Consider the following 24,947-nt stretch of genomic DNA (forward strand, 5'->3'; position numbering starts at 1 on the left):
ACTATTGGAAAGAACTTGTACAGTCTTCCTTTTTGCTTTCTGTAGCACACTCCTCCCCTACTTTACAATCAGTGTCTATCTCACTTTGTTTCTGTAGTCTTCTCGTCCTTTACTTTATTTTGTCACTACTGAAATGAAATCCCTTCTCCTCAGCAACTCCTGTCATTCAGCATAACCTTACTTATCACTCTAGGAGGAATGATGACTTTAGTTATGCCTCAGGACAAGGATAGGATACCTTGCTTCATTCTCAACTCCACTGACTTTCTGACTAACCTTGAACAAGTTGCTTGATTGTTTTGAACAGAAATGGAGAAACTGATACTTATCAACACCAGTGAGTTTATAGAACTTCCACTGAAACCAAAAATCTTGTATATTGACGTGGTTTGATAGAAAGTGCAAAGAACAATGAAAACTGTCTTTTAGAATATTTTTCTCCAAAAGGTGTGTGGCAATCAACTGGAATGTCCTGAAACCTTTTTCTTCCTGCGTTATTTTTACTGATTCAAAATGCTTTGGGATTGTAGGAAGGAGAAAATAAATGATGACGCTACATTTAACTGCCTAGGACCAGATCTACAGTTGTCATTAATCAGTGCAGCACAGCAGAAACTAATGAATCCATACCCATTTATACCAGCCGAGGATCTGACATTTAGAATATGCGCTGATTAGCGGTATTTTTAAACTGTAAAACGTGCAATTACTATTTAACAAAAATTAATAAAATACAAGATTAATTTAAAACACCCACTTCTACATTAATATAGAAGCTTCTCACATGCTGCAAAGCTGGATGAGGTAATAGCCTCTCCACAGCCAACCTAAGAAGGAAAAAGTAAAATGGTTTCTTTTTTACTGGATTTTTTTTAACTAGAGAGTTTAGCAAAAGTGATACAAATCAATGCTGAATACTGAAATCTGTATTAAGGTATGATGTCTACAATTACGCTGCCTTAGTCTCATTAGACCTTAAAAATTAAGCACAGAAGAATCTGGTTAATATGATGATAGGAGACACAGATCGGTTTTAGGAAACAAAAATAATGGTCAAGAGATCTTCTAGCCAACTTTTTCACAATATTTCAGCGTGAACTGCCTATATATGATAGTTTTAATAAGTTGAATCTCATAGAATATAGAATTTAGAATCACAGAATGGTCTGGTTTGGAAGGGAACTTAAGTATTACCTCATTCCAACTCCCTGCTATGGGCAGAGACACCTTCCACTAGACCAGGTTGCTCACAGCTTCATCCAACCTGGTCTTGAACACCTCCAGGGATGGGGCGTCCACAGCTTCTCTGGGCAACCTGTGCCAGTGCACAGTTGCAGTGATGTACTCGTCTTTATCAAGTGAATAAGTTATATCACTCAACTTTTCCCCAAACACAGAACAAAACCATACAGTTAGCACTACTGTTGTAGCAATGACAATACTACTGCTCCCATTCATTACTACAGCAATACCATTTTTATTTGCAATTTTTTAAAATCTTATTACCATTCATTCTTCTGTTAATACTTGAGTCTGTATTCTTTCACTGCCTTTACAGATTTTTTTAAAAATCATTTTAATGCCCTACATCAATTTCTATCTCAATTACTCTCAATTAATCTCAATTTCATAGCTGCTTTTATCACCTCTCTAAAGGAAACCAGTTTTTAAACAAAATAGATTTCCTTCTTCCTTGTCAAATAGATGATTTTGGGAAGATATATATTTAAGCATCTACCAAGAATAGGTCACTGCTTCTTGTTTAAATTCTCTCTCTAGCTTGCTTGAACCCAAATTTGCCCCCCCCTTTTGTTTTTTAAACAAAGGGTTCTATCCCTTTTTAAAATACACATATAAATGTATGTATGTACACACACACACAGAGAAACTGGGGCACAGAGTAAGGAAAAGAGAATTTAATCAGTATGAATTCACAGACATGCCAAGGTAACACAGGCACACACTGAAATCAACAACAACAACAAAAAGTAAGGTGTTTCCTAGTCTGTATAGAGAAATGTGGTCATTAATCTTGAGCAGCAAAATGAGGAGTCTTATGTCATTTTTTCCCAAAGCTAACTGTGGAGGAGGCTCTAGCCAATCCAAGGTAAAGGATATATGACAGGCAAGCTAAGCAAGAACTCAAAGCACCTCAATGACGTTGTTCCTAGTGCTGAAATGACTGAACCAAAAATGACAAAAAGAAGGGAGAAGGAGCTAACTGAGAACACTCCAACATCCCAGGGGCCCCACTAGTTATATTACAGATTTCAACAAGTTAAGCTCTAAGAAGCAGATTTTGTTTGAGCAAATTGATTTGGCTGGGATGACAGTAGCAATGCAGTAGCAATTCAGCATTTATTCTTCCTATCTGCAGCACAAATAAACTAAATACAGTATATTCAACAACAACAAAAAATCCTACCTTGAAACTGTTCAAACAATAGGTATTCCAGGAAGAGTCCATAACAGTTTGGTTTTTTCCAAGAAAACCACATTAATTGCACAGCTGATAATAATGAAGCTGCTTTTCTTTTGATTGGTATTCAAAATGAAAGCTACAGAATGACCTAAATCAAGCATGCTAAGATGACTCCACTTTATGGCTAATTTAAAGCTTCATGGCATTTATTCTAAACTAAATTAGACTCCCTTGAACTACTTTATAACCACCAGAAGGACAAACTGTCTGATCAGAAGACAGTAAGCAATGCAATAGGTTGCCCAGAGAGGATGCATAGTCACCATCGTTTTCAAGATGGTTTTCAAGACCAGATTGGATGAAGGCCTGTTTAGACCTCACAGGTGATCTTGCTTTGAGCAGCAGGTTGTACAAGAAACCTCCTGAGGTCCATTCCAGATGGATTTTGTGATTCTGTGACAGCAAATACAGACATATAGAAGTTACAAACTGGTTGCTGGTGTGTCTAGCACTGTAACAGTATTACCACCACTATTCACAAAATACTCCAGACACACTGTGGCACCACAATATTCTCCATCCATCAGCACCTTTTCCAGTGTGTAACTCATTGACTTTCTGTTAAAAAGACTTTGAGCCTGCTTCATCCAGCAAAAACAACTTGAAGTGTAAAAAAAAAAAAAAGTTTCAAAAAAATCCATCATACATCTCCAACTTACTTGTCTTTGAAGATGTCTTGAGCAGTCTTCTCTTCTTTTTTCTTGCCAACTTCCTTCAGGGGAAAAAGTGCTTTTACTCTTTCCAGAGGAGCCTGACACCTTTCTTTTACCACAGAGGGCATCTCCAGCATCTCTAAAAGGTGCTGCTCTATTGGCGGCAGTGGCTTGTCAGGGTGAAAAGCCTTATGCTGCAAACACTGCAAGAGACAAAACAGTTTGAACAAAGTAAAACTTTCAAAAAGTAAAATTTTTATGTGCTTGTAATATAATGCCTGTATGCCTGACACCATATGGTACATGCAAAATATCTTCCATATTAAAGAAACTACTTTTGTATTGCTAGAAAATATTCCAGCTCACGAGTGCATTAAAAGTGATCAGCTGTTTAAGGAGATTAATCATGATATTATACAAGAATACTGATGCAGATAAGTGTTTCCACACTCACTGGAATGAGTTCTACGAAAATTATTAGGAAAATCCTAGGAATGAAACAATCATCTGCAATTGTTCATATTTTTAACTTCATACTATCTTTAAAATGCAGTTCTATTACAGAACAGTCACATAGGAAAGATTTCTACACATTCCAAAATTAGGCAATGAGATACATCTCAATCATGTATTCCAGTTATTGTCACAGTCCATTGTCCCTCAAAGAAAATTTTTCTTCTTGGTAAGTAAAACTCGGTATGCACACAGGAGAAACTTTCACCAGTTTAAGAGCAAATGGAAAGAGAGAATGCTAAATGTGCACAGATGAAGCACAGAATAGATGTATGTTTAGAACTTAGCTCTGAAAGAAGGGAATGAAGGAGACTGACAGATGTACATCAAAGTTGGAACAGATGGAAGGAGATACAGAGGACTTTCACCAAGTCTAAAGTCAGTGCACACAGTCAGGGAGCCAAAGAGAGGGCGAGAGATGAGATTAATGAGGAGGGTTACAGAAATTCCATTGAGAAATTTAAAAGTAAAGTAGGTATCTTTACAATCTTTACAACAGTATGGGATAGCATTAGAGAGGTGTGTGCATTTACAAATATATACACAGATACCAGAGCATGCATACACATACATCAAAACATGTGATGTACATGGGAGAAAAATTTTTTCCACTACCATTGCACTGGGTGCATTAGACACCACTGTGAAGGTAACTATTCAGTAAACTAGGAATACAGTAGATTTGCTCCCTTGTTGGCTGTCAGGCATGACATTAAATCAAAAAACAAAATCAAAGCAAGTAAAACCCTGTATTCACTTTGAAAAGCTGCCAATAAAGAAAATCCAGACCATATGCTACACATCAATACTAATGTGTTTTCATGCTGCCATTAAGATTCCAATCCATACTAGAGAACATAGTGTCCAAAGGAGGCAGCTGTATAAGGCTACCCATTTGGAAACACTTGTAATGATTTAAGGCATAATTATTTTGAAAGAGAGTAAAAATGTTGCTGGAAGCTGCAGTAATGGCTCTTCTGATACAACCCCCCCCCAGTATTAAAAAAACATTAGGGAATTGAATTAAACTGACAAAGCAAACAACCTAATTACCCTGTTGTGCATATGTTTTTCAGGCTTTCATATCTGAAATCTTTATGTGTGCAGCTGTAAGAGCTGAGCAAACTGCCACAAATAGCCACAGCCTCCGCTTGTACTTGTTTTTAAAGTAGATGATCTGAGATAGCAGGTACCATCAAAACTCAGGTACTAAATGGAGATTAAGCTAAACAGACAACCTGGAGTTGACCTTGCTTCCCTCCTTCTGCGCCCAGCAAGAACTCTTCCTACCTTCACAGGCTAGAAGGCAACCCACACTATCATTGCCTTCCAGACTCGCCGTTCTATTCACGCATGTTGTCACCAATGGACCAGTTCCTCATTGCTCTTCTTAATTTCCTTACATTTACACTTCAGAGACATAGCCAGCTTTCAGGAACAGAGGTCACACTAAGATACTAGTCAACAGATGTAAAAGTAGGCTTTTCACATCATTAATTCCATAATAAGGAATGGCACAAATGCACAAACAGGCAGAAATTTACTGCAAGAAAGCATTCTGCCTTGTTTCCTTTCAAACCGCATCTAGGAACATACTTTTGTAGAACTATATTTTAGCAAATCTATAAATTCTACTGGAATCTGATAGTACTTAAAGCCTTAGAAGATGGGAGAGAGATTCAGCTATCTAAAAGATAAGCATTTAGTCTCTATCAGTCCCCTACTCACTCTAAAAAACCACAACTATCATGTACTTTTGATCTCCAAAATAAGAAGGATCAATCACTTGGTCGAAGTTCTTTTTCATAATTATGGAGTAGATTTGGACAACTCAGTTTACACTAGCTAGCTGGCTTTTGAGGTTAAACCTGTGTGAACTGAATCCCGACACAAATGTCTTCAGAGTTCAGTTTACACCCAGTTTGTGACGATTTCAAAATGACCTTCCAACAACAATTCAACCAAAGATAAGATTACTTGTGAGGGCTTTCAGCCCTCACAGACATCCATGAGCAACCTCACCTCCCCAGTTGCTCTGGGTTTTGAAAGAGAATATTCACACAGTCCAACCATTTATAAACCAGCTTAATCCTCTAAGGTCACTTATCCATGGTTTAACGAGAGCCATGATGGCACATTCAGATGGAGACTCTGCAGCTGGATTCCATGAACTATGAAATGCTACAGGGCACCATCCCAACAAACCTCTCCCCATGTCTGTCTCTGCACAACCACTGCTGAACAACTTGGCTAGCAAATAAAATGCACTGCATTTCCCAAATATCTTAGGTGCTTCAAATCCCTGTATTTAAGAGGGACAACTTAAACAATAACGTTGGAAGTCTGTCACTACAAAGCTATGGAAGTTCACTTAGGCTTTTCTGGAAGCAAGGAATAAAAGTTGAAACTCTGGATATAGGATATTCCTCATCTTCCACTCCAGCAAGCAATAACAACTACTTTCCACCCACTCTGTCATTTCCTAATGCCTACCACTACTTCCAGAGATATAATTTAGCTTGATGTTTCTGTTTAAATTCTGGCTCTTGTCACTTATCATTCCAAATATCTTCATGAGGCAACAAAGCAAGGAAATGAAGGAGGAGTTCATCCTTTTCTTCAGAGTTATTTTTCAAAACCATTTATAGGTCCTGTTCAGCCCAATCAATTTACTGGCTATAATCAAAAGATGGTGTATAATTTTTCTCCATAGTTCTTAAGGAATCAGCAGTGGCACTTGGCCTAGGAGCAAAATACTAAAAATCCGGAACATTTTTGCAGCAAAGGAAGGAACAACTTATATGGATTAATAGTAATTTTGCACTAAGACACACAAATGGGGCTGCACACAGCCAAAAGAAAGGACTAAGAGGACTAGTAATTTAGGGCTTTCTAAACAGCAAGCATTGTGGACAGAAACTGTATCCTACCTTGTACATTCAAACAGTCAATAAATACTTTTTCCACCAATAGCATTCACCTTACAAAATCCCATTATCCTCTAAGGAAACTGGTGAGTTACGCAGTTACTCTCTTCTAGCAGCACTTGACTCAAATGCTGGGACAACATCATCATACCGTTTCAGAAGACAAATAGCACACCTATAAAATCCTCTCTTTCATTGATAGGTGACATCCACTAAACCAAAAAAATGCAAAATTGCATCTAGCAATATAACAGAGGAAATTCTATCCCCTATGTGTTTCATTTACAAGAAAAGCCATATTTGTTTTGCAACACCCAAGCTTAACAATCCTTCCTAAAATAAGAGTTGTGCAGAGGTCAGTTCATTTTAAGCTCTTGCCCTGCAATAACCTTCTACTGATCAAATCTTGCATTCAGTTGCACACTTGTCTTGTCAATATGACTGGCGGAATTTGAAGAGAACACTGAGTTCTTCAGGTGTCAATCAGAGTAGGATTTGAAGACTGGGCTTACATGTGTTCCTAAAACACACAGTGACCTTCAGATCCTTTGGTTCTTTTGACAGTACTGAGGTAGCAAGGCTTTGGGAAGTTAGGGTAAGTTTTCTTAACTTAAAAAGCATCTTCTTCCTACTTGTAAACTGAAATAAATAATTTGGAATTGCTGAGATATGAACATAGTTGCTATAATACCATTTTTGGTGAATTTTCAAAGAAGAGTCACACACTCAATATATCTCCATGGTTCTGTATACTACACAATTCTGCAGCTGCATAAATTGCAACATAATTTTCCTTATTTTTAAATTTGCTGTGTCATTTTTTGAACACTCGAATTCCAATGTATAATTAAGTCTCTCATCCTCACAGTTGCAATGGAAGTCTTCATTATATGAAAGGATGTAAATCAAAATGTAGACAGTTTGATACAATAACTGCAAGAAGTGTAAACCATTCTGCTTGCCCATAAAGTGCATCAGCTTAGACACCCAAATGGAACATTTTAAATGTCAACAATGTTAACCATTTACTACTGAAAAAGTTCACCTCAGACTGACCTGGTTTGAAATCACTGCTAGATGCAACAATGCACAGAAAAGTGATAGGACACAGAATGAGAAGCTAAAGAGACCCATGATTTTCAGCTCATTTTTCTCTTTGCCCAAATGCTGAAGACAGTCTATGTCCACACTGTGATCACTGCAATACAGTCTGAAGATTCAAGTTTTTATTTGTCTAGTCTAAGTGCCTGTGAATATCACTGATGCTGCTGCAGAGACCTCAGCACGGGTATAATTTCTCCTGCTTCCTGGGAAATGGAAATTTTAAAAATAAATCTATGTCAGGGACAACATAAAAGTCACCAGCTACCCCATACTTAAAAAGCAAAAGATTTTATAGCTGCATCTGCACAATGCAGATCTTTCCAATGTGAATCAGAGAAAGACAGAAAGATGAAAAGCCTCAACAAAAGAAGTTTTTAAAAAATGTCAAAGAGTTCACCTCACCTGATATAACCTCTGAAAGTGAGGATTTGGGATTTTGCTGGGCTTAAACAGGTCCTCAAAAGTTTCTCCATCTTCATAAACCAAATTCATAGAATCAATCAATGAGTCAACAGCAGACAACTGATCCACTAAGGCAGCAATTACATACAAAGAAAAATTAAATACACTTCCAGATGGATGCATTTCTTGAAACAATTTATAACTGAAGATTCGGTTCACATGAGATCACAACATGAGATTTTTACCAAGTCATTACATGCCACAGAATACACTGCAGTTTTAGATGTACCAATAAAGACTATGGATAATGGACAGAATAATAAACCTCTGCTGTATTTAAGGACTACAGTGTAAAGTCATAAAGCCTTTTCTTTTTTTCCCCAAGACCTCAATTATTGTTGCCTTTCTGCTTTAATTTTTTTTTCTTTTTCAAGATGTTTTCATTTGCAACAGAAGGTTTATAGGCCACTTAGAAAATATGGAGAACAGTTGGTTTGAAAAACTAAATGGCACAATATAAATTTTTAAAGTTATGACTGCAAATTAACACAGTTCGCAATAGCCAACTACTGCTTTGGCAAGACAGGTTTTAAATTTGTTCTTAAACTGCTGGTTACAGGCAAGAAAAAAGAAACTGTTTCAGAAACAAACCAGCATGCTATGTATACCCTGATGTGCAGGTGCCCATTCAATGGATCTCATAACAACTGAAAGAAGTAGGAGTGGATTTTAAACTACATCCATTTAGACTCATTGCTATGCAAAATTCTCAGAACAGTGAGTCAAGCTTTGTGTGGCTCAATGTTCTATGGTTCTCCAAAGATGCCCTCCATCTGAATCTGGACACCAGCAAGTGCATAGCTTAATAAACAACACATCACAGAAAATACAGTCTTTGCCTTTGCGCACTATGTTAACAGGCCACACTGCAACTGGCTGCAGGACCAAATTTGCACCAATGGAGCAGCTGCCTCTGTTCTAATTCTAGCCTGAAAATCACACAGTGTAGATCCCACAAGGTTTGGCCATTTAGTCTCACAAATTAGTTCAAAGATCAAAGGATACAGAGGAGTAAATCTCAGATCTGTCACAGAGATCCTGTGAGACTGACGATCCCACAACCAGAGCCCGAAGTCATTTAACAGGACAGTTTAAAGGACAGCCTGCAAACTTCAAGTCTGCTGAGCTTGCAACTTAAAGTGGCAAAGCTTTGATACACACTTACACTTCAAGATGACATCACCATAAATGATGCCCAAATGGCTGGGGTTTTTTTCCCCAAGGCAAAATAATGACATATGTTTTCATTGGACAGAGTATTTTCATTGGACAGAGTATCTTAGAAGATGACAAGAAGGTTACTTTTCCAGTTGACCAGCAAATACCTCACCTGTAGGAATGCGTTTTTTATTGTTTTTCAAGGATGAAAATATGTATTGTCTTAGGTCTTCCATGTAGGGTAGTTGCACATAGATGAGACACTGAGCAAGAGGAAAGAAGAAACAACTAAGCCTGAAGAAAAACAAATATCTGTATCCCCAGAGTGCCGTATCAGGACAATATAAACATAAGAAAAATCTGAAGACCTAATGTTTGTGTGTGTTAAAATATTTAAATGAACTATTTGCAGAGCAACAGTTTTAATCAGAATAAAACACACCATTATATTTTATAAGATACTGATGGTTGCACTCCTCATTTTATTCCTGGTGGAATAAAGACCTGCCAGGCCATCTGATCCCTTTTTCTTGTGCAGAGTTTCAACCAGCCATGCTTTAAATAACCCATATATTGGCACTTTAGGAGGTTTTATCATAGCTTACTGTGTTTCAAAGTCAAAAGTTGGTTTTGGTTTCTTAACATTCTCTGCCTCATTTTTTCTTTACTGAAATACCTCCTCCAGTTCATGCCACCCTAAAAAATTCCTTTCTATCCTTTATGTTTATACCCTTCAAAAGACTGAAGATTGTTGTGTCCACCCCCACCTCCGTCACTGCTCAGCCATATACATATTTAGCTCTTTCAATAGTCTCTCGTAACTAAGATCAGTTGAAACATATGCTGCAAAAATTCTGACATACTGTGTTGCTTCTGGGTCTCTCAGGCGGCTCTCTGCAGAAGGGTAAGAGTGAAAAATTACCTCATATGCTTCCTTAATATACGGAAAAGCTACTCCAATTTGCGGGTTGCTCCTTCTATCATAAGCATAGCGCACAATAGCTACCACTTTCAACTCATCCAGGGCACGAACAAGGGCAGAAAAAGCAACTGCTGCATTCTAGGGGGGAAAAGAAAGAGGCAACAGAATCATGCAAGTTCTTATTCATCTGCTGAAATACATCTCTCACAGTGAATTTAAAAGCACTTATTTAGTCAAGACTACTTCCAATTTCAGCTGTAACTTGAACACAAGCATTTTTCATGTTCAAAAACTGAAGAAGCAGAAAGGTCAAATCTCATCCTGATAGTGGATCCATTCAAAGCTGAGTAAACTTCAGATCCAGCACATTCTACCTTTTTCACCAGAAGAAGAAGAGCTCTCAGAAGTATTACAAGAGAAAGAGAAAGGGAGGGAAGTCAGACTCTGAAAGGTACTCATTAAAAGCACCACAGTGAGCCTTTTACCTACAATACTTAAAATAATTTGGAGGTCTGTTCTAAATAACAGGACAGGACAGGACAGGACACACTGTTGCTCTCCAGGAGAATGGACTTAAGCTCCAATTTCAGGTTCCACATGCCCTTGCACAAACATAATATCGACCGGGTGCTCATTATTCATGAGATACTGTATTCATTTGGGATCTAATCCAATTTATTTTCATCCTAATGGGCAATGGAACAAGACTTCTGTAAGTTGCATTAAAAGTATTTATTAACACAGAAAAACAGGACAATCTCAAGTGCCACTACTATTCTTTTCCATTCCACAGCAAAATACCTTCAGCATTAAACAGTATTAAACTTCAGTTCACCTTACCTCATCACCTTTTGCTGCAAAGACCTTCAGAACCTGGTTGCCCATGTAGTAATGCCTCTGGATCTAGATACAAATGACCAAAAGTTAGCCTGATGTAAAGAAAATGTCACTAATGTTAAACTACAAAACAACTAACATCAAATTTTGTGGCTTCTCACTTGAATAATTACTGTGCACAGAGGTTAAAGCCTTGTATGTTAAAGCCCTGTAAGCCCATATCTCCGTTTATCACACAACATGGATATTCAATCATACTGGGCAGGATATTCTTATACCTTCCTACTCATGGGCAGGAATGAAAGACCGTGGTACCTGCAGCTGTTACCAGTCTGAATAAATCTGCAGTAATTCAAAGGTCAGTGTGAAAAACCACAGTAGTTAATACAAGACCCAAACCCAAATGACACCACATCTATGCTATTCATTTTTTCTAGCAAAGATACATCAAAAAGGAGCTGAAAAAAGTCGTATCCTTAATTAATAAACCTTCTTTGACAGCAACCTGGAGTATATATAGCTGTGCTGGCAAAGAAGTACTTCTGTTAGCAGAAGTTTATTCTGTTCATGAACATGGCTGGCTCAGAAACAAACAAACAAAAAATAGTTTCATGAAGGGACATCACTGGCATAGTTGGAGATACAAAGACTGAGACACAAGCACAGATACCCTGCAAGAGTGGAAAACTTGTCACAAAGACTGCACACTACTATGAATACTGGTTAAAATGACCTCTCTCTGTTAAAGAGAAAACTCTTCAAATTACAGTCTCAAAACTAACTTCATTATATTTTTTCTTTTTTTTTTAAATTTTTTTTCATTCATTTCATCTTTTTATTATACCTTCTTTATTTAGCAAATTACTTTAAGTTTGTTGAAGTCAGTGACGACTTGCACCAGAGTAGACCTATTTACTGTGTTACAGCACAATTCTTCAGCTCAGATTATTCTACCTACAATCATTCTCTGCTTTCTGTCTTTAAAAGCTCAGGAAATTTTATGTTCAGTATAGCATAAATAACTAGATGTGTGTATCACTACAACTTTTTTGTTTGCAAAAAAAAAAATTTTCCCTTTGTAACATTTTCAAGTATTATTTCTCAATTTACATGGCACGGTTTATAAATTAAAAATCAAAGTTTAAGCACCCTCTGATCTTCTTTCCTGAGGGATGTGAATAACTCAGGAAAATAATATGAGGTGGTTCTATTTCTTCTTTAATTATGTATTTGGAGCTGTTCCAGTTTTTCTAGTTAATAATAAATTATCTTTTCTCCTAAGTTTTAAAAAGAAACAATTTTTATAAAACATATAGTTGAATAGTGTCAGTTTTATGATTCCAAACAATAAAATTTAGGAGCCAAAACTTAGTGAAAGCATAGGTCTTGAAAATTCCCATTTGAGTCAAAAAAGTTCCTGATATAATTATCTATACACTTAAATTTTAATTCTGCAATCACACCTGAATAATTTTATTCCACTGAGTTATATGCTTCTACTGTTGGTCATAACTACTCACACTCTTAGCGCCAGGACCAGAGCACACTTTAGGTTATAATTTCTATCCATTATGAAATCCACAGACAAGAAAAGTATATACTAATAAAAAGCAATCAATATTTTGTGCATTGAAAAATAATAAAACCAAATTGTTAATTCTTCAATGCATATTTATGTGAACCAAAAATATTCCAGAAATTGATGGTATTCCTATAGTTATTAACTATGTAGTTGGAGGTATTACTGCACTATCTGACCAATGGTGGGAAAATAAAAACCCATGTGAAATAACAGCTCACTTACAGGAGCATGATTTACCTCATCTGTTTCCCTCTTAGTTTCCATTTTCAATAGAAGTCAGATTTCAATCAAAAGAGGAGGCCAGCCTCCAGCGTAAGAAAACTCTGCCCATGGTGAAATACATCTTACAGATTTAAATGAAGATAATAAGACTAAGCTGCAGGCTAATGACGTATGAAGAGATGCAAGAAATTGTCTCATTGAAGTACTGGATTCAGACACATTTCCCTTGTTAGATCCAGTTTCTGGTGCAGGATGTAGCAGTTCTCAACACTTCTCTGGTTCTGGCCAATTTAGGGCACGTAAGCTCAAGCCCGACATGCTTCCTCCATCAATTACTTGCAGTACACAAGCTCCCCTGTTTCTTAACAACTAAGTTCTCAAAGTCCTGAAGGACTAACCAGGTTACACTTTCCATTTAGGCTGGCTTTGCATTTCAATAAGTCAACATAACTTTCTAGTTTCTCAGTTAATAATATGTTTTTTGACACTGCACTGCAGTAGTCTGAGCACACATCCAGCAACACGCAGGAGTCTCTGTGCCAAATGTACTATAAAGTAAAAAAATGTTTAGCTACACCTGTTTGGGAGTAAGCTCCCTCAGATACTTTCTATTTCATTAGCATATTTCCTTCCTGATAAAGGTAATGATTCCTCAGCCTTTATCAAGGGTTCTATTTTGTTCAGGCATTGAGACATGTCAAAGAGCAGGAGGGCTGGGAGCTGTCAAAACAGAAGGCGTAGAGCTGCCCTATGATTTCATTTTAGTTGTGATTCGTGAAGAGAACTGGGTCCAGATAACTCCAAGAAGAGTAAAGTTTCAGTCACCTTGTGCTGAAATATCCAGGAGAAAAAAAAAGAGGGAGCAGCTAACATTCCCAGCAATTACTTGGCACTCACATCTCTGTACTTTCTCCTCATGTGTCCTGCTTCAAGAATAGTTTTGTTAAGCCTTTGCTTAAGGCTTTCCTAGTTCTTAAGTCCTGGATTTCCTGCAGGAAATCACCTTGTGCTGGCTAACTTTTATTAAGGTACTTGCTCAATGTAAGTTTCTTACAACTGTCAGGGAAAAAGAATATAGCAAAGTCAATACCCCAAGTACAGGTAAGTGCATAAAAACACCAAGTATCTCATGGAAATATGGAGAGTTTTTGAATGATATTATCTTTGTCTAAGTTCTAAGAAGTCTTCGTGACATTTAGGGTTTTTTTTTAATGGTAGAAACAAGAAGAAAGTTACAGTTCACAAACTAATCCTTATGAAACTGACGATGAATAAATGGACTCAGTTCTCACACTTTCTTTAACAATAATGTTAAGGGAGCAGCTTCTTCTGTTAAAAAGAAGCCACACTTGTGGCTGGACAAAGCCAGAAAGGCTGCTGCATGAGCTGAACAGAAGACAGATCATGTTCTGCTGCAGGTCTGGCATCAGCATTTAAGTTTGTGAGATGAAATGAGACCACAATACTTCAGTCTTCACTTTGCAGAGATCTGAGTTCAGTGGCTCTGGCTTCATTTGAGGGTCCAATAGCCACATTTATGAGCTTCACTCCTTCACAAGACCACATACTGCTTACATGTACTAGACTCAGCAAGTAAGTCACCCCTGCATACCTGACTGTAAATGCTCAATTCCAAGTACTGAAACCCAGCACAATACCTTGACTTTAGTGAATTCAAACCAAAATCGATTGTATTGAATAATCCAGGAAGCTGAACAGGAAGAAATTTAGTACCATACCTGAGACGATCTAGTGAATCCCAAAACAGAAAAACATTTTCCTTCGGTTTTGTATTTCATTTGCTCTTCATCTTCCTTGGAAAAAGGAACTATATCACTCCCATACCGAAAACCTGGAGAACAAGAGAAGAGCATCTGGTAAGCATATGGGCCTACGATTTTAAACACCAAAATTAGCTCTCTGAATATTTTAACAATGCATTCATGCCCCACAGCTACGTTCCACACATGCTCATCAAATTACTTTCCCTGTTAACAAAAAAACCACACACCCATATATGCATTATGTACTTCATGAACAGCAGTTGCACTCCTTGTACATCATTTTATGTAACACAAGCACCCTCAGAGAGCAGGAAAGAAAATAAGGGAACCGAACATCTTGCCCAAAGTTATGTTCACAGAATAGATTTCAGCAAACAGATTGCAACACTCCCTGCAAGTATAATATGAAAAACTTCAAACATACCACAAATCATACCACAGGAGATGACACCTGAAAAGATTCAGGGAATAAAAGGTATTAACACTGGAAGCAAAATACACCCTCACACAGTGGAAAACCAAATCACTCTTGTATGCAGAACTGGTCTTTCTATACATTTCCGTGTTTTACTTCCCATGCCTTACATCACAGGCATATTTCCACTGAGCAGGAAGCTGTAATTTCTCAGAGGTATCATCTGTTCCAACTGCTTATTCCCCTACCTCAAGCTCCAATAACCTCACTGTAACATCATCACTTTATTATACTGCCACAGACTAAGGATGATATCCTCAGGTGCGAGGAAAGCAGAAGGAACAGAGGTAAATCCCTGGAGGAAAAACCTACAAGCAGATATATTTTCCTGTAAACTGAAAAGCAATCACACAGGCAGAATGAAAGAAATTTCACTATGGGTACTGCAAATACAAAGGATTCTCTAATTACAACATTTCTCAAAAGATCTGCAAAAGTCCAGGAGGCATCAGCAGCTCTTTAAGCATAAGAAATATCACACCACTGACAGGGAAATTTTTGGCCTCTTTTGTTCACACTAAACTTTCATAACTTCTTTTTTACTACTATCCCACAACTACTTACTAAAATAAGCAGTCAGCAGATTAACTGAGAACAGTCACAAATGCTTCAAAATATATTCACTATAAGAAGTGGATTTTTTTATACATAGTTTTGAAGTTATAAAACATAAATAGACTACTAGCTTTTAACTATCATTTCCACTTAAAATCACACTGTCATTGGGACTTTATTTGATACTGCTACAAAACACCTCTATGAATACTACAATTGAAAAAGATTAAACAAAAAACCCCAGTATTTACCTTAATTTTCAATTTATGTTATTCATTCAACAGCACTTTCTATACTGTTATCTGAATAGTTCTGCCCTTTATAGTTAATATACTTGCCCTACTTGTGTGGGATTCAAACAGCAAAGGAAAGGAAAAAAACTAGCAACAAAATACATCTATACAATTGCAAAAAATTAAACTGATTTGCTTAACTCCATTTTTAAAAATAAGTACATATTTCCTGCTGTTTCTGGGGCCTTAGTCTTCTAAGGAAATTAATCTGCTCAGAAAGAAGCTGTAGGTTCTAAGAGAAGTGTTCTGCATACCACTACTTCAGATTGAACCTCTTAAAGCTAAAAGGCTCTTGAACACTAAACCTTCCTTTGATGGTTTCATCTTTCCAATTGCAGAATAACTAGAGCAGTTGCTCATCTAGAAAAAAGCAGCGCTATGAAAGCATTCACGTTATCAGTACAGCTGGAGATCTGAAAACAGAACAGAGGTAGCAGCACTACTCACTACCAAACTGAGGTATGGACCTCCACAGAGTATAGTTTAGGAAGCTGTAGTGCCTCCCAAGTTCCAGCTGGTGATATTACTATAATTCCTAATACTGGCAAAAGTAAGAATTTCCAAAATATGTGAAGACAGAGTCTCACATAACAGTTGCTGTGTTCCATCAGCCTGCAGAGCTTACATTCTAAGATCACAGCTTGGCATCAAGGTATAAACTAAAAGGCACTCAGGTGACTTAAGAGTACAAGCCATTATCTTCATTTTGTCTTCAGGGTGCACATAAAGATGCTGTACCTTGAATAGTATCATCTTTCTGAACCTCTGTCTCATCATCATCATTCAAGCAGTAAACAGTTTCTTTCTGCACATCATCTCTTCTAAGGGTTTTTGCATCCACAACTGTCCAAATTTTTTTCACCTTCTCTTCTGTGACCTTGATATCAGAATTCAAAGAAAAGGAATGTTTAACATTTCAGTAGGATACAGAGTACTTACCAGAAAAGGCAAAAAAAAAAAAATCTCAAACACAGTGCTGCACTGTTTTGCCAATAAGGGACCAATAATGACAGCCCCAAATACGCATCTCTGGCTGCTACCACAGTGCTTCCACCACACTGTTTCATCTGTATGAGACCTAACACATGAACTGCAGCATATTTCTGACTGCATATTTCTCTTGGTTATTCATTAAACCCTTAGATTAAGTCATATGGGGAAGTCTAAGTCACAGGATAACATGTAACTTGTTTGTTATGTATTTTACTTCCTACAGCCCTTTCTTTTCTCTCTACTTAAGTGCAATTGATGGTACACAGCTAGTGCATGAGAAGAAAAGTGTAGAAGAGGCAGAAACAGTAAAGACAGAATAGATTACATCAGCAGGGCTGCTGTATGACCTCAGGCCAGTCACTCAGTTCATGTTGCTTACTCTCCCAAACAGTTTACTTTTCATTACTTTCTGTGTAAGAACCTTTGGGAGGGGACTCTTTCGACATATTTGAACAGGTCTGGTACAATAGCCTAATAAAAAATTATGAATAAGTATAAATAGAAAGCTGATCTCTTTCAAGGTTAGTATGCTTATCTGTCAGAAACCAGATATATTTCAACTTATATACCAGACTCCTAGTCCTGGGTTCAAATAACAAACCAATTAATCTCCATCTCACCAGATCCAGCAATACTGCCACACTATATAATTACCTATTAACTGTTCTATAACTGGACATTTACACGTTTTACGTGTTTAATTACACTTACTTCTTCCTAGCACTGTGTGAAGAATCCATATAAAATGTAAAGGAAACAGACTGGGCCCAAGCTCCACCAAACAGTATAAGAAAAACAAGCTAAAAAAATACACCTTTTTTTTTCCAAGTCTGAAATAACAAGAGATAGGATTTGAAACAATGGCTGGTAAAACATTTTAAGCTGCCATTTTACGTACCCGTGTGCAAAATTCCTCTCGTGCCTGGGCCTTAAGTGATACATATGTCTCACTGGAGCTGCAGACATATCAGTGATGCTGAATGTAAAGCTTCAACAATCACAGCATTCTTAATCAGGTTCATCGACTTCAATACCATTAAGTGTCACAGCATAGACAGCAATTACTTCTATTTCTGTACATTGTAAATTTTAGTTATTTAACATGTATACAACATGGTGAATTAAAGTTGCTGTGGAAACCACAGTTTTAGATGTACTGGCTTCTAAGCACATAGAAATCTCTACCCTAATTATCTGGTTGTTGTTTTACCTTTTATTTTCTTAACTTCAAGGAAAAAAAGATGCAGCTGCACCCAACTTGCTGCCAAATTACATTAAAATATATGATTTTATGAACTTACCGCTTTGTAGGCCACAATCCTTATGGACAGATTAGAACCAATAGTGAGCTGGCAAGGCCAAGGCATAGGCCTTCTTTCAATTTTCTTAAACACTGAAAGACGTTCCAGACTCTCTCTAAAGGAAGGAATCAGGAAAACAAATGAACTCTGGTGAATTGTAATAAAATGTTATAGACAATACACTCTCTTTAAGGAAATGCATAAGTCCAACTGTTTCAGCTTAGACTGCATTAAGCATTAGAAAATAAACTGTATCATTAAACTTTGTCACAAAAGAGAATGAAAAAAGAGGTGGTACAGTAGATTATACCCATGTTGAGCCTTTACAGTGTGGGTGGTGTGACATTAAGGCTCAAAGACGCTGTGTTAGGTCTTGTGGTGAAACTACACAATTGTTTACTAAGCATCTTACATTTATCTGCGCTCACCCAATTAGGACATGTAGCTAAAACTGAAGAACACAAATTAGAAAAGGGTCTCTAAGTGGTAAAATGTTTTCTACGGTGAAGGTGAAGAATTCAGGTTCAAGTAACAGTATTTTGTTTCTGTAGAACTTAAGTTTTGACACTTTTTTTAATACAGTACTAATGAACTCATTATTTTAAGGGTATTTTCTCAGAATGAAAGAAGTTACTTTGATTATTTGTAGCCCAATCAGTAGACATACAAGTTAAAAAAACACACCAAAAAAAGAACTGTAATGATTTTATACTAAAAAGTGTTAACTTAATTGCACAGCTTTAAGCAATGGAGTCCAAGAATTAAAAATTTACAGTAAATTATAATATATCATTGTGAATTCAAATAGGTCGACACCTCAGAACAGCTTTCAGCTCATACAAACTATATTGGCTATTTTGCTGTAAAATTCCAACACAGAGAAAGCTCTCAAATTTTTTTATTGCATGAAGCACAGCACAATGCTGACCTCATCTTTTTCACATTATGATAAAACCCAAAATCTACCTCTCTCTTGATTAAAGCACTTGTCTGGCAGAAATCAAGTACAACTGCTAAAAACGCCAGTACAATATTCATTCTACTTTTCAGGTTTCTGAGGATGAGCAGGTTTTTTTTAAAATTCTACCAGAAGCACAATGAAAGGGGAAAATGCACTGGGACTTTTATAATGAGATAAACACTGAATTTCTTCTTTTATTTTTTTTTCCCTAGGGAAAGGAAGAAAGGGAGGATTTTTTTTTCTAGCAATAAAGACGCCGATATAGGATTTTTAAAAAGAATCTGTTACTACGTCATTAAAAGTACTGCAACACATAGATTCCAGGATGAATGTGAAAATCAAATACGTAAGTGCCAAATGCCTAAAAATGTCACTTAAGCTCAATTCATTAACTCTATCCTTTAATTTCTTATAGAAGAAAAATGCTGCCTGTTATCAAAGATGGCTCATAAAAATCAAACCCTAGTAAATGTACATTTCAACTTGTATTTTAAGAACATGTTCCTTGTCCTCTGGTCTCCATTCCCTTTCCCCAGAGGCAGGGGATATTCCTGTCCAGAATATCACAACTTTAAAAAAATCACAACAAAATTTCCTCACTTACTTTCCTGGCATGGCTAATTTATTTTTACAAGTGCTGAAATATTTTTACCAGCAGGAATAATAACTCTTGGAAAATGAAGACTGTATCTGAGTTGATCAATTATCCTGACAGATTTGCAAAGCTGGCCTCTTAAAGCCTGATAAGCAACTTAATTGCATCTAAAACCTCACATATTCTTAAACAACTTTTTCAACCAAAGCTTTAATCTATTAGCCAAATGCCTGTTTATCCAGAGATTTTGGATTTCCCCTGGAAGTATGGCACAAAAACAGCTTATACAGCAGCAACAGCCTGGGATAAAAAAGTATAAAGAAGAGGCCAAGCCACATGGTAGCTTCATGCATATGGATTATCCTAAAGGATAAACGGTCCAGGAAAGATACCAATTTTCTGTGCAGTCTTTTGATGCAATGGCAAAGCCTGCTTTTTTCTAGAGACTCAGACTGTTCTCTTGACTAGTATGGAACACATACACAGCGATACATATTTCTTCACTAATGCACACTAATGCCCAAGTAGCAGTTTAACTGGCTGCTGAGGTACGAAGTCCATCAGCTGAGTTGGGTGAGGAAAGGAAACCCCACAAATAAAATGATGAACAACAGCATGTAACCCTACAGGTACCACCCTCATGTAAAAATTACATTGTTTAATCACATTACAGCTATGGTCTGCTGAGCTTCCTGTGGTCTAAAACACTACACTTCATAACTGCAGAAAAGAAACTAAGTCAGTAACACAGACTTCAATAAGGCATGTAGATGCATTTTTCCTGTTGCCCAGCTGAGACAACACCTATGTGGAAAAGTCTTGGATATATCATTAGCTATATTTTTTTCAGAAACACACAAATTTTTATTCTTTCATTGGGGAAACAAGAAGTGAAAAATCATCTTTTAAATCTTGCATTAGGAATGCTGCTGAAAAAGTATATTGTTTGTCACAGTGGCACAGCAGACTGTGGTTAGAGAGCAGGATTCAACAAACATTACTCAAAACATTTGTGGGAGTTTATCAAACAAGTGAGCTAAAAGAAGTCTGAGACCAAGGAACACAGGCAACCATGAAATGCAAATGTTCTAGCTGTACTATGTCACAAATTTCATCTCTTTCCATAACATGCTTTTGAAATGCCATATATATAAACATTACCTCCAAAATCTTCCAACAATAAAGGTGGAAGAAAACCGTTTTTTTTCTTTAAATATAGATATAGAAAATTCATTTTCCTCTGAAATCTGTAAGCTCTTGTACTTATTCTAAAGCTACTGAAGAAGCTGTATGAAAGGGACTAAGTGTACAATAAGTTATAAAATTCACTGACTTCAGTGAAACAGTAAGTCAAGGGATTGATTACTTAATTAATTTCATCTTTCAGAGAAGAAATCAGAAAGTAAATTTATAGTACAATAAACAGGATTAGCCAAGTTTACCTGAAAGTATAAATTTCTTCCAGCCCTCCTTCTTCATCCAAAGTATGCATGAGTTTCCTCACCACATCAATACCCTGTTTCTGTTGTTCAGTTAAACTCTTTATTGGAAATGAGTTTCTGTGCATATGAGAATGTACACTGGCAATTGTATCTCCACTTCCGTCATCAATAACCACTTGAAATGGCAGACTAAGAACACAAGCAGAAGCAGTTAGTTTGACTTTTTTCTTTATTAAAATAACCAATCAAAACAAAACAAAATTTTTATCAGGATCAATAGTTCTATTTAGCTGCAGTCAGATGTATAAAGAGCCACATGGCTTGGAAAACAAATGAAGTAGTATTTTGGGTCTAGTTGGCATTGGTAACATCTTGATCAGAGTGATGCACCGTTTCTGGGTATCATGCATCAATAAAGGTATCCACATACAGGAATGGATTACATAGTAAAGTTAATGCTGATTAGAAACCAAGACCCATGAAAAAAGATTCAACAAAATAAAGCCCATAGAGAAGTGAATCAGATGGCAAGACAGTCTTACATATAAAAGGCTGTTGCAGAGAAGAAGGAAACAATGAGTTCTTCATATTCAGCCTGCACTGCAATCACATCATGGAGTCAGGTCAGATATTCAAGAAACCTCATAAAGGTATTTCAAACCATAATCTCTAAAATCAACTGCCTGAGGAGAGAAAAGAGTCTCCACTCTCACGGCAAATCTTTACTGGAAGATTAGACAAACACTGGTCAGCGATGACATGCATACAGCTGACCCAGTCTGAAGGGGAGGATTGCTCTAGATGACTTGTTAAAGGCCATTCCAGGCCTGTGATTCTGTATTGGCTCCAAATGCCAGCAACTGGGACTGCAGTTCTCTGCAGTGAGTCTATTGGGTTTTTCTGGAATAAATGTTACTCTTTGAGATTTTAATAGCTTACAACACTTGGTGGATTTCTGACTGAAGATGACACATTTTCCTGCACTTCATGAATCAGACTTAAAAATTTAGCCAGGGGTTATAGATAAAATGATTTTGCTGCTCTTCAAAATACAGGAGAGTTAACTAGGTATAATAAACACAGAAAAGAAAGATGTGTAAGATCCTCTACTCTGTGGCCCTCATAATGCCTGCAGATTTTTCAAGTCTTTTATCTGATTCAATTTTAAATGAACCACATGATGCCTTTTAGCACATTTCCACAAAGTAAAATAACTTTACCACTGTATTATGTTTTCAAAAAAGCAGCCTACAGATCTTTACCATACTTCCACCTCATTAGTCCTCACGAAACTTATCCATCAAGAAACATAATAAGCAGAGTTAACAATACACACAACAATGTCACATAAAGCAAAATTAAAGATCAAGCTTCAGCAAAGTGTTAGGTACCTTTTTAGGAAGCAGCATCCACTGATAAATAAAGAAATAGTATTTTAAAGCCACTATAACAGCAAAAAGTTTCAAACCTCTGATACAAAAAAGTTAGGCTACTTTCACTATACAATGCCTAGAGACTACTGTGATGAGAACTGCATAATACCTAACCCTGCACAGTGCTCAGTGTGTGCTTGGCACCTGATAACAGGGAGGAAAAACAACTATATGCCAGAAGTTACAACCTAATCTATAAACAGAGCATAAGAGATGGAAGTATAGGCCATAATAAAATGACAAGGTTCAGCAAGAAATTATTTTTAAACTAGCACCTCGAGTATTTTACATTCGTACATGTATTTCTTAAATCATCCTTTGTTCGTGTGGCTGGGAGATAGTGTGTAAATCTGCAGCCAGTGCTGTAACAGCAACATTTCCCTTGAGTTTCTCTTAGCCAAGGGGTTTTTTTCTTTGCTATGTTACAAAGAAAATGTAAAGATGTATCAGAAATCTCACACAAAAAACCTGCGACATTAACTTGTGGTATCAGCATCTGTGCTAGCCTGCACAGCAAACAGGTATGGAAACAAGGGAGCAGGAGCTAAATACCAGGTCTCCAAAAGATGTACTCTGACTGGCTGGAGGATTCATGGTGTTGCACCTCCACTGCCTCCAGTGCCAAAAACGGCTCAAATGAGCAGCAGGGTCATGTCAAGGCACATTACAAGCACACCTGTTTTTGTTGTGTAGACAGAACCTGACATTTTTACTTTCAGCCTCCCCTAAGCACAGGTAAAAAAAGATTTTTTGTGGAGGATCAGTCCATGATTTTCAGTCATGTTTTTCTACCTAATCTCTCTGTTATCTTGCAGATGGGTTGGCAAATGGCTTCAATGAATTTACTAAGTTCAAGCATTTTTCCTTACAGAATGCTGGATCTAGGTAAAAGTAAATACTAAAATGGCCGTAAGTAAAACTACGGCTTCAGTTTTCTCCTGTGACATTATTTGTTATAAACAGCAAACATTAACATTCACACAGAGTTTTGCTTTTAAACAAATTTCTCCAGAAGGCCTATGGCTTCCTATGTTACCATCAGATGCAACAGCTAATACAGATCTCAGCACCAACATTGAATCTTCAGATCAATGCCCATACCATGACAATCAAGGGACTCCTGCTATAACATGTAAGACATCGTTTTCATTTTCCAAGCCCACTGTTGTGAATAAAACCCTTCTCTTCAGACTTGCTCTTCTACTGACATCAGAATCAGGCTATAAATATCTGCAACACTACCTCATTAATTTTTCCCAGTAACTTCCTTACCTAAAAGGATCTAGGCTGTTGCTGTGATAAACCCACTGTTTCTGAGGCTATTTCTGGCTCACTGTTTCCCCTTTCTCTGCTTATACAGATCTTTTGTCTCCCATTTTAGACTGTGGCTCTAAGCTATAACCATAAGTGGAGAAGAAGCCATCATCTTAACATTTATTTGCACATCACTGAATCAGGAGGACTTGGTCCATAACTGGATTTCATGGCATGTATCATTGACAGAAGTACTTATAATAACCATATTACTTACTGATACACCTCTACAGAAACCATACACCAACAGATCACCAGCTCTTTCAAGATCATTATTAAGAAAGCATAATAGTTTCCCTTTAAAGAAATGGTATCATGTATAACAGTCACTTTCATACTTACAAGAACTGAAGTGAAATTCCTGTTTTCTTCAAGTTAGCTATGATAATTTCCAGCTGATCCTCACTGACAGGACTATTAAGGTCTGTAAATAGTTCAATGTGTCTCTTCTCATATTTCTTTCCTCTTAAAGTATAAGAAAAAATACATATATTGAAAATATTATCTATAAGGCCTTTTGCTAAATATTTCCTTACAAAATTGATGCTTTACCAAAGTAATTAACTTGTAAAAGAAAAAAATCCAAACAAATAAACCTACTTGGTAGTAGCTATTCTATCATAGGTTACCATACTTATGATAGGATTTTTATCTTTATATGACTCCCCCTATTTCCTCCTACCCCCTAAAATTGAGGACTCTAGCCCTGTGACTGTATAAATCACTAACTACATCTAAATGAGTGGAATTCTGCCAATTTTCACCAATGTAGATAAAATGTTAACAAAATATGTTAGGTTTTTTATTGGTTATACTGGATATTTCCTTTGCAGCTGTAAGTATGTTCTTGTGAAAATGTATTTTAAATTACTGCTGCTAGTGGGGATTCCATTTCAGTACTCTAATTCAGTAGATTCAGTGGATAACAGGGACTTTCAA

General features: G+C 36.9%; 1 protein-coding gene across 5 annotated transcripts in view; it reads right to left on the bottom strand.

The window, feature by feature from the left end:
• The window catches only part of XRCC5 (X-ray repair cross complementing 5), a 49,482-nt gene that overhangs the window by 18,571 nt on the left and 5,964 nt on the right, over positions 1-24,947 (bottom strand). For 4 of the 5 annotated variants that reach the window (XM_032693611.1, XM_032693613.1, XM_032693612.1 and 1 more), the window contains 10 exons: positions 24,351-24,473; positions 21,262-21,450; positions 18,264-18,378; positions 16,708-16,846; positions 14,602-14,714; positions 11,062-11,124; positions 10,222-10,359; positions 9,472-9,562; positions 8,082-8,209; positions 3,142-3,338 (listed from right to left, as the gene is read on the bottom strand). In XM_032693611.1, the coding sequence (XP_032549502.1) occupies positions 3,142-3,338; positions 8,082-8,209; positions 9,472-9,562; positions 10,222-10,359; positions 11,062-11,124; positions 14,602-14,714; positions 16,708-16,846; positions 18,264-18,378; positions 21,262-21,450; positions 24,351-24,473 (1,296 nt within the window). The remainder of the gene's footprint in view (positions 1-3,141; positions 3,339-8,081; positions 8,210-9,471; positions 9,563-10,221; positions 10,360-11,061; positions 11,125-14,601; positions 14,715-16,707; positions 16,847-18,263; positions 18,379-21,261; positions 21,451-24,350; positions 24,474-24,947) is intronic. The other variant, XM_032693614.1, reaches the window with a different exon arrangement.

The sequence above is a fragment of the Chiroxiphia lanceolata genome, chromosome 7 (assembly GCF_009829145.1).
Source record: "Chiroxiphia lanceolata isolate bChiLan1 chromosome 7, bChiLan1.pri, whole genome shotgun sequence".
NCBI classification, from domain to species: domain Eukaryota; kingdom Metazoa; phylum Chordata; class Aves; order Passeriformes; family Pipridae; genus Chiroxiphia; species Chiroxiphia lanceolata.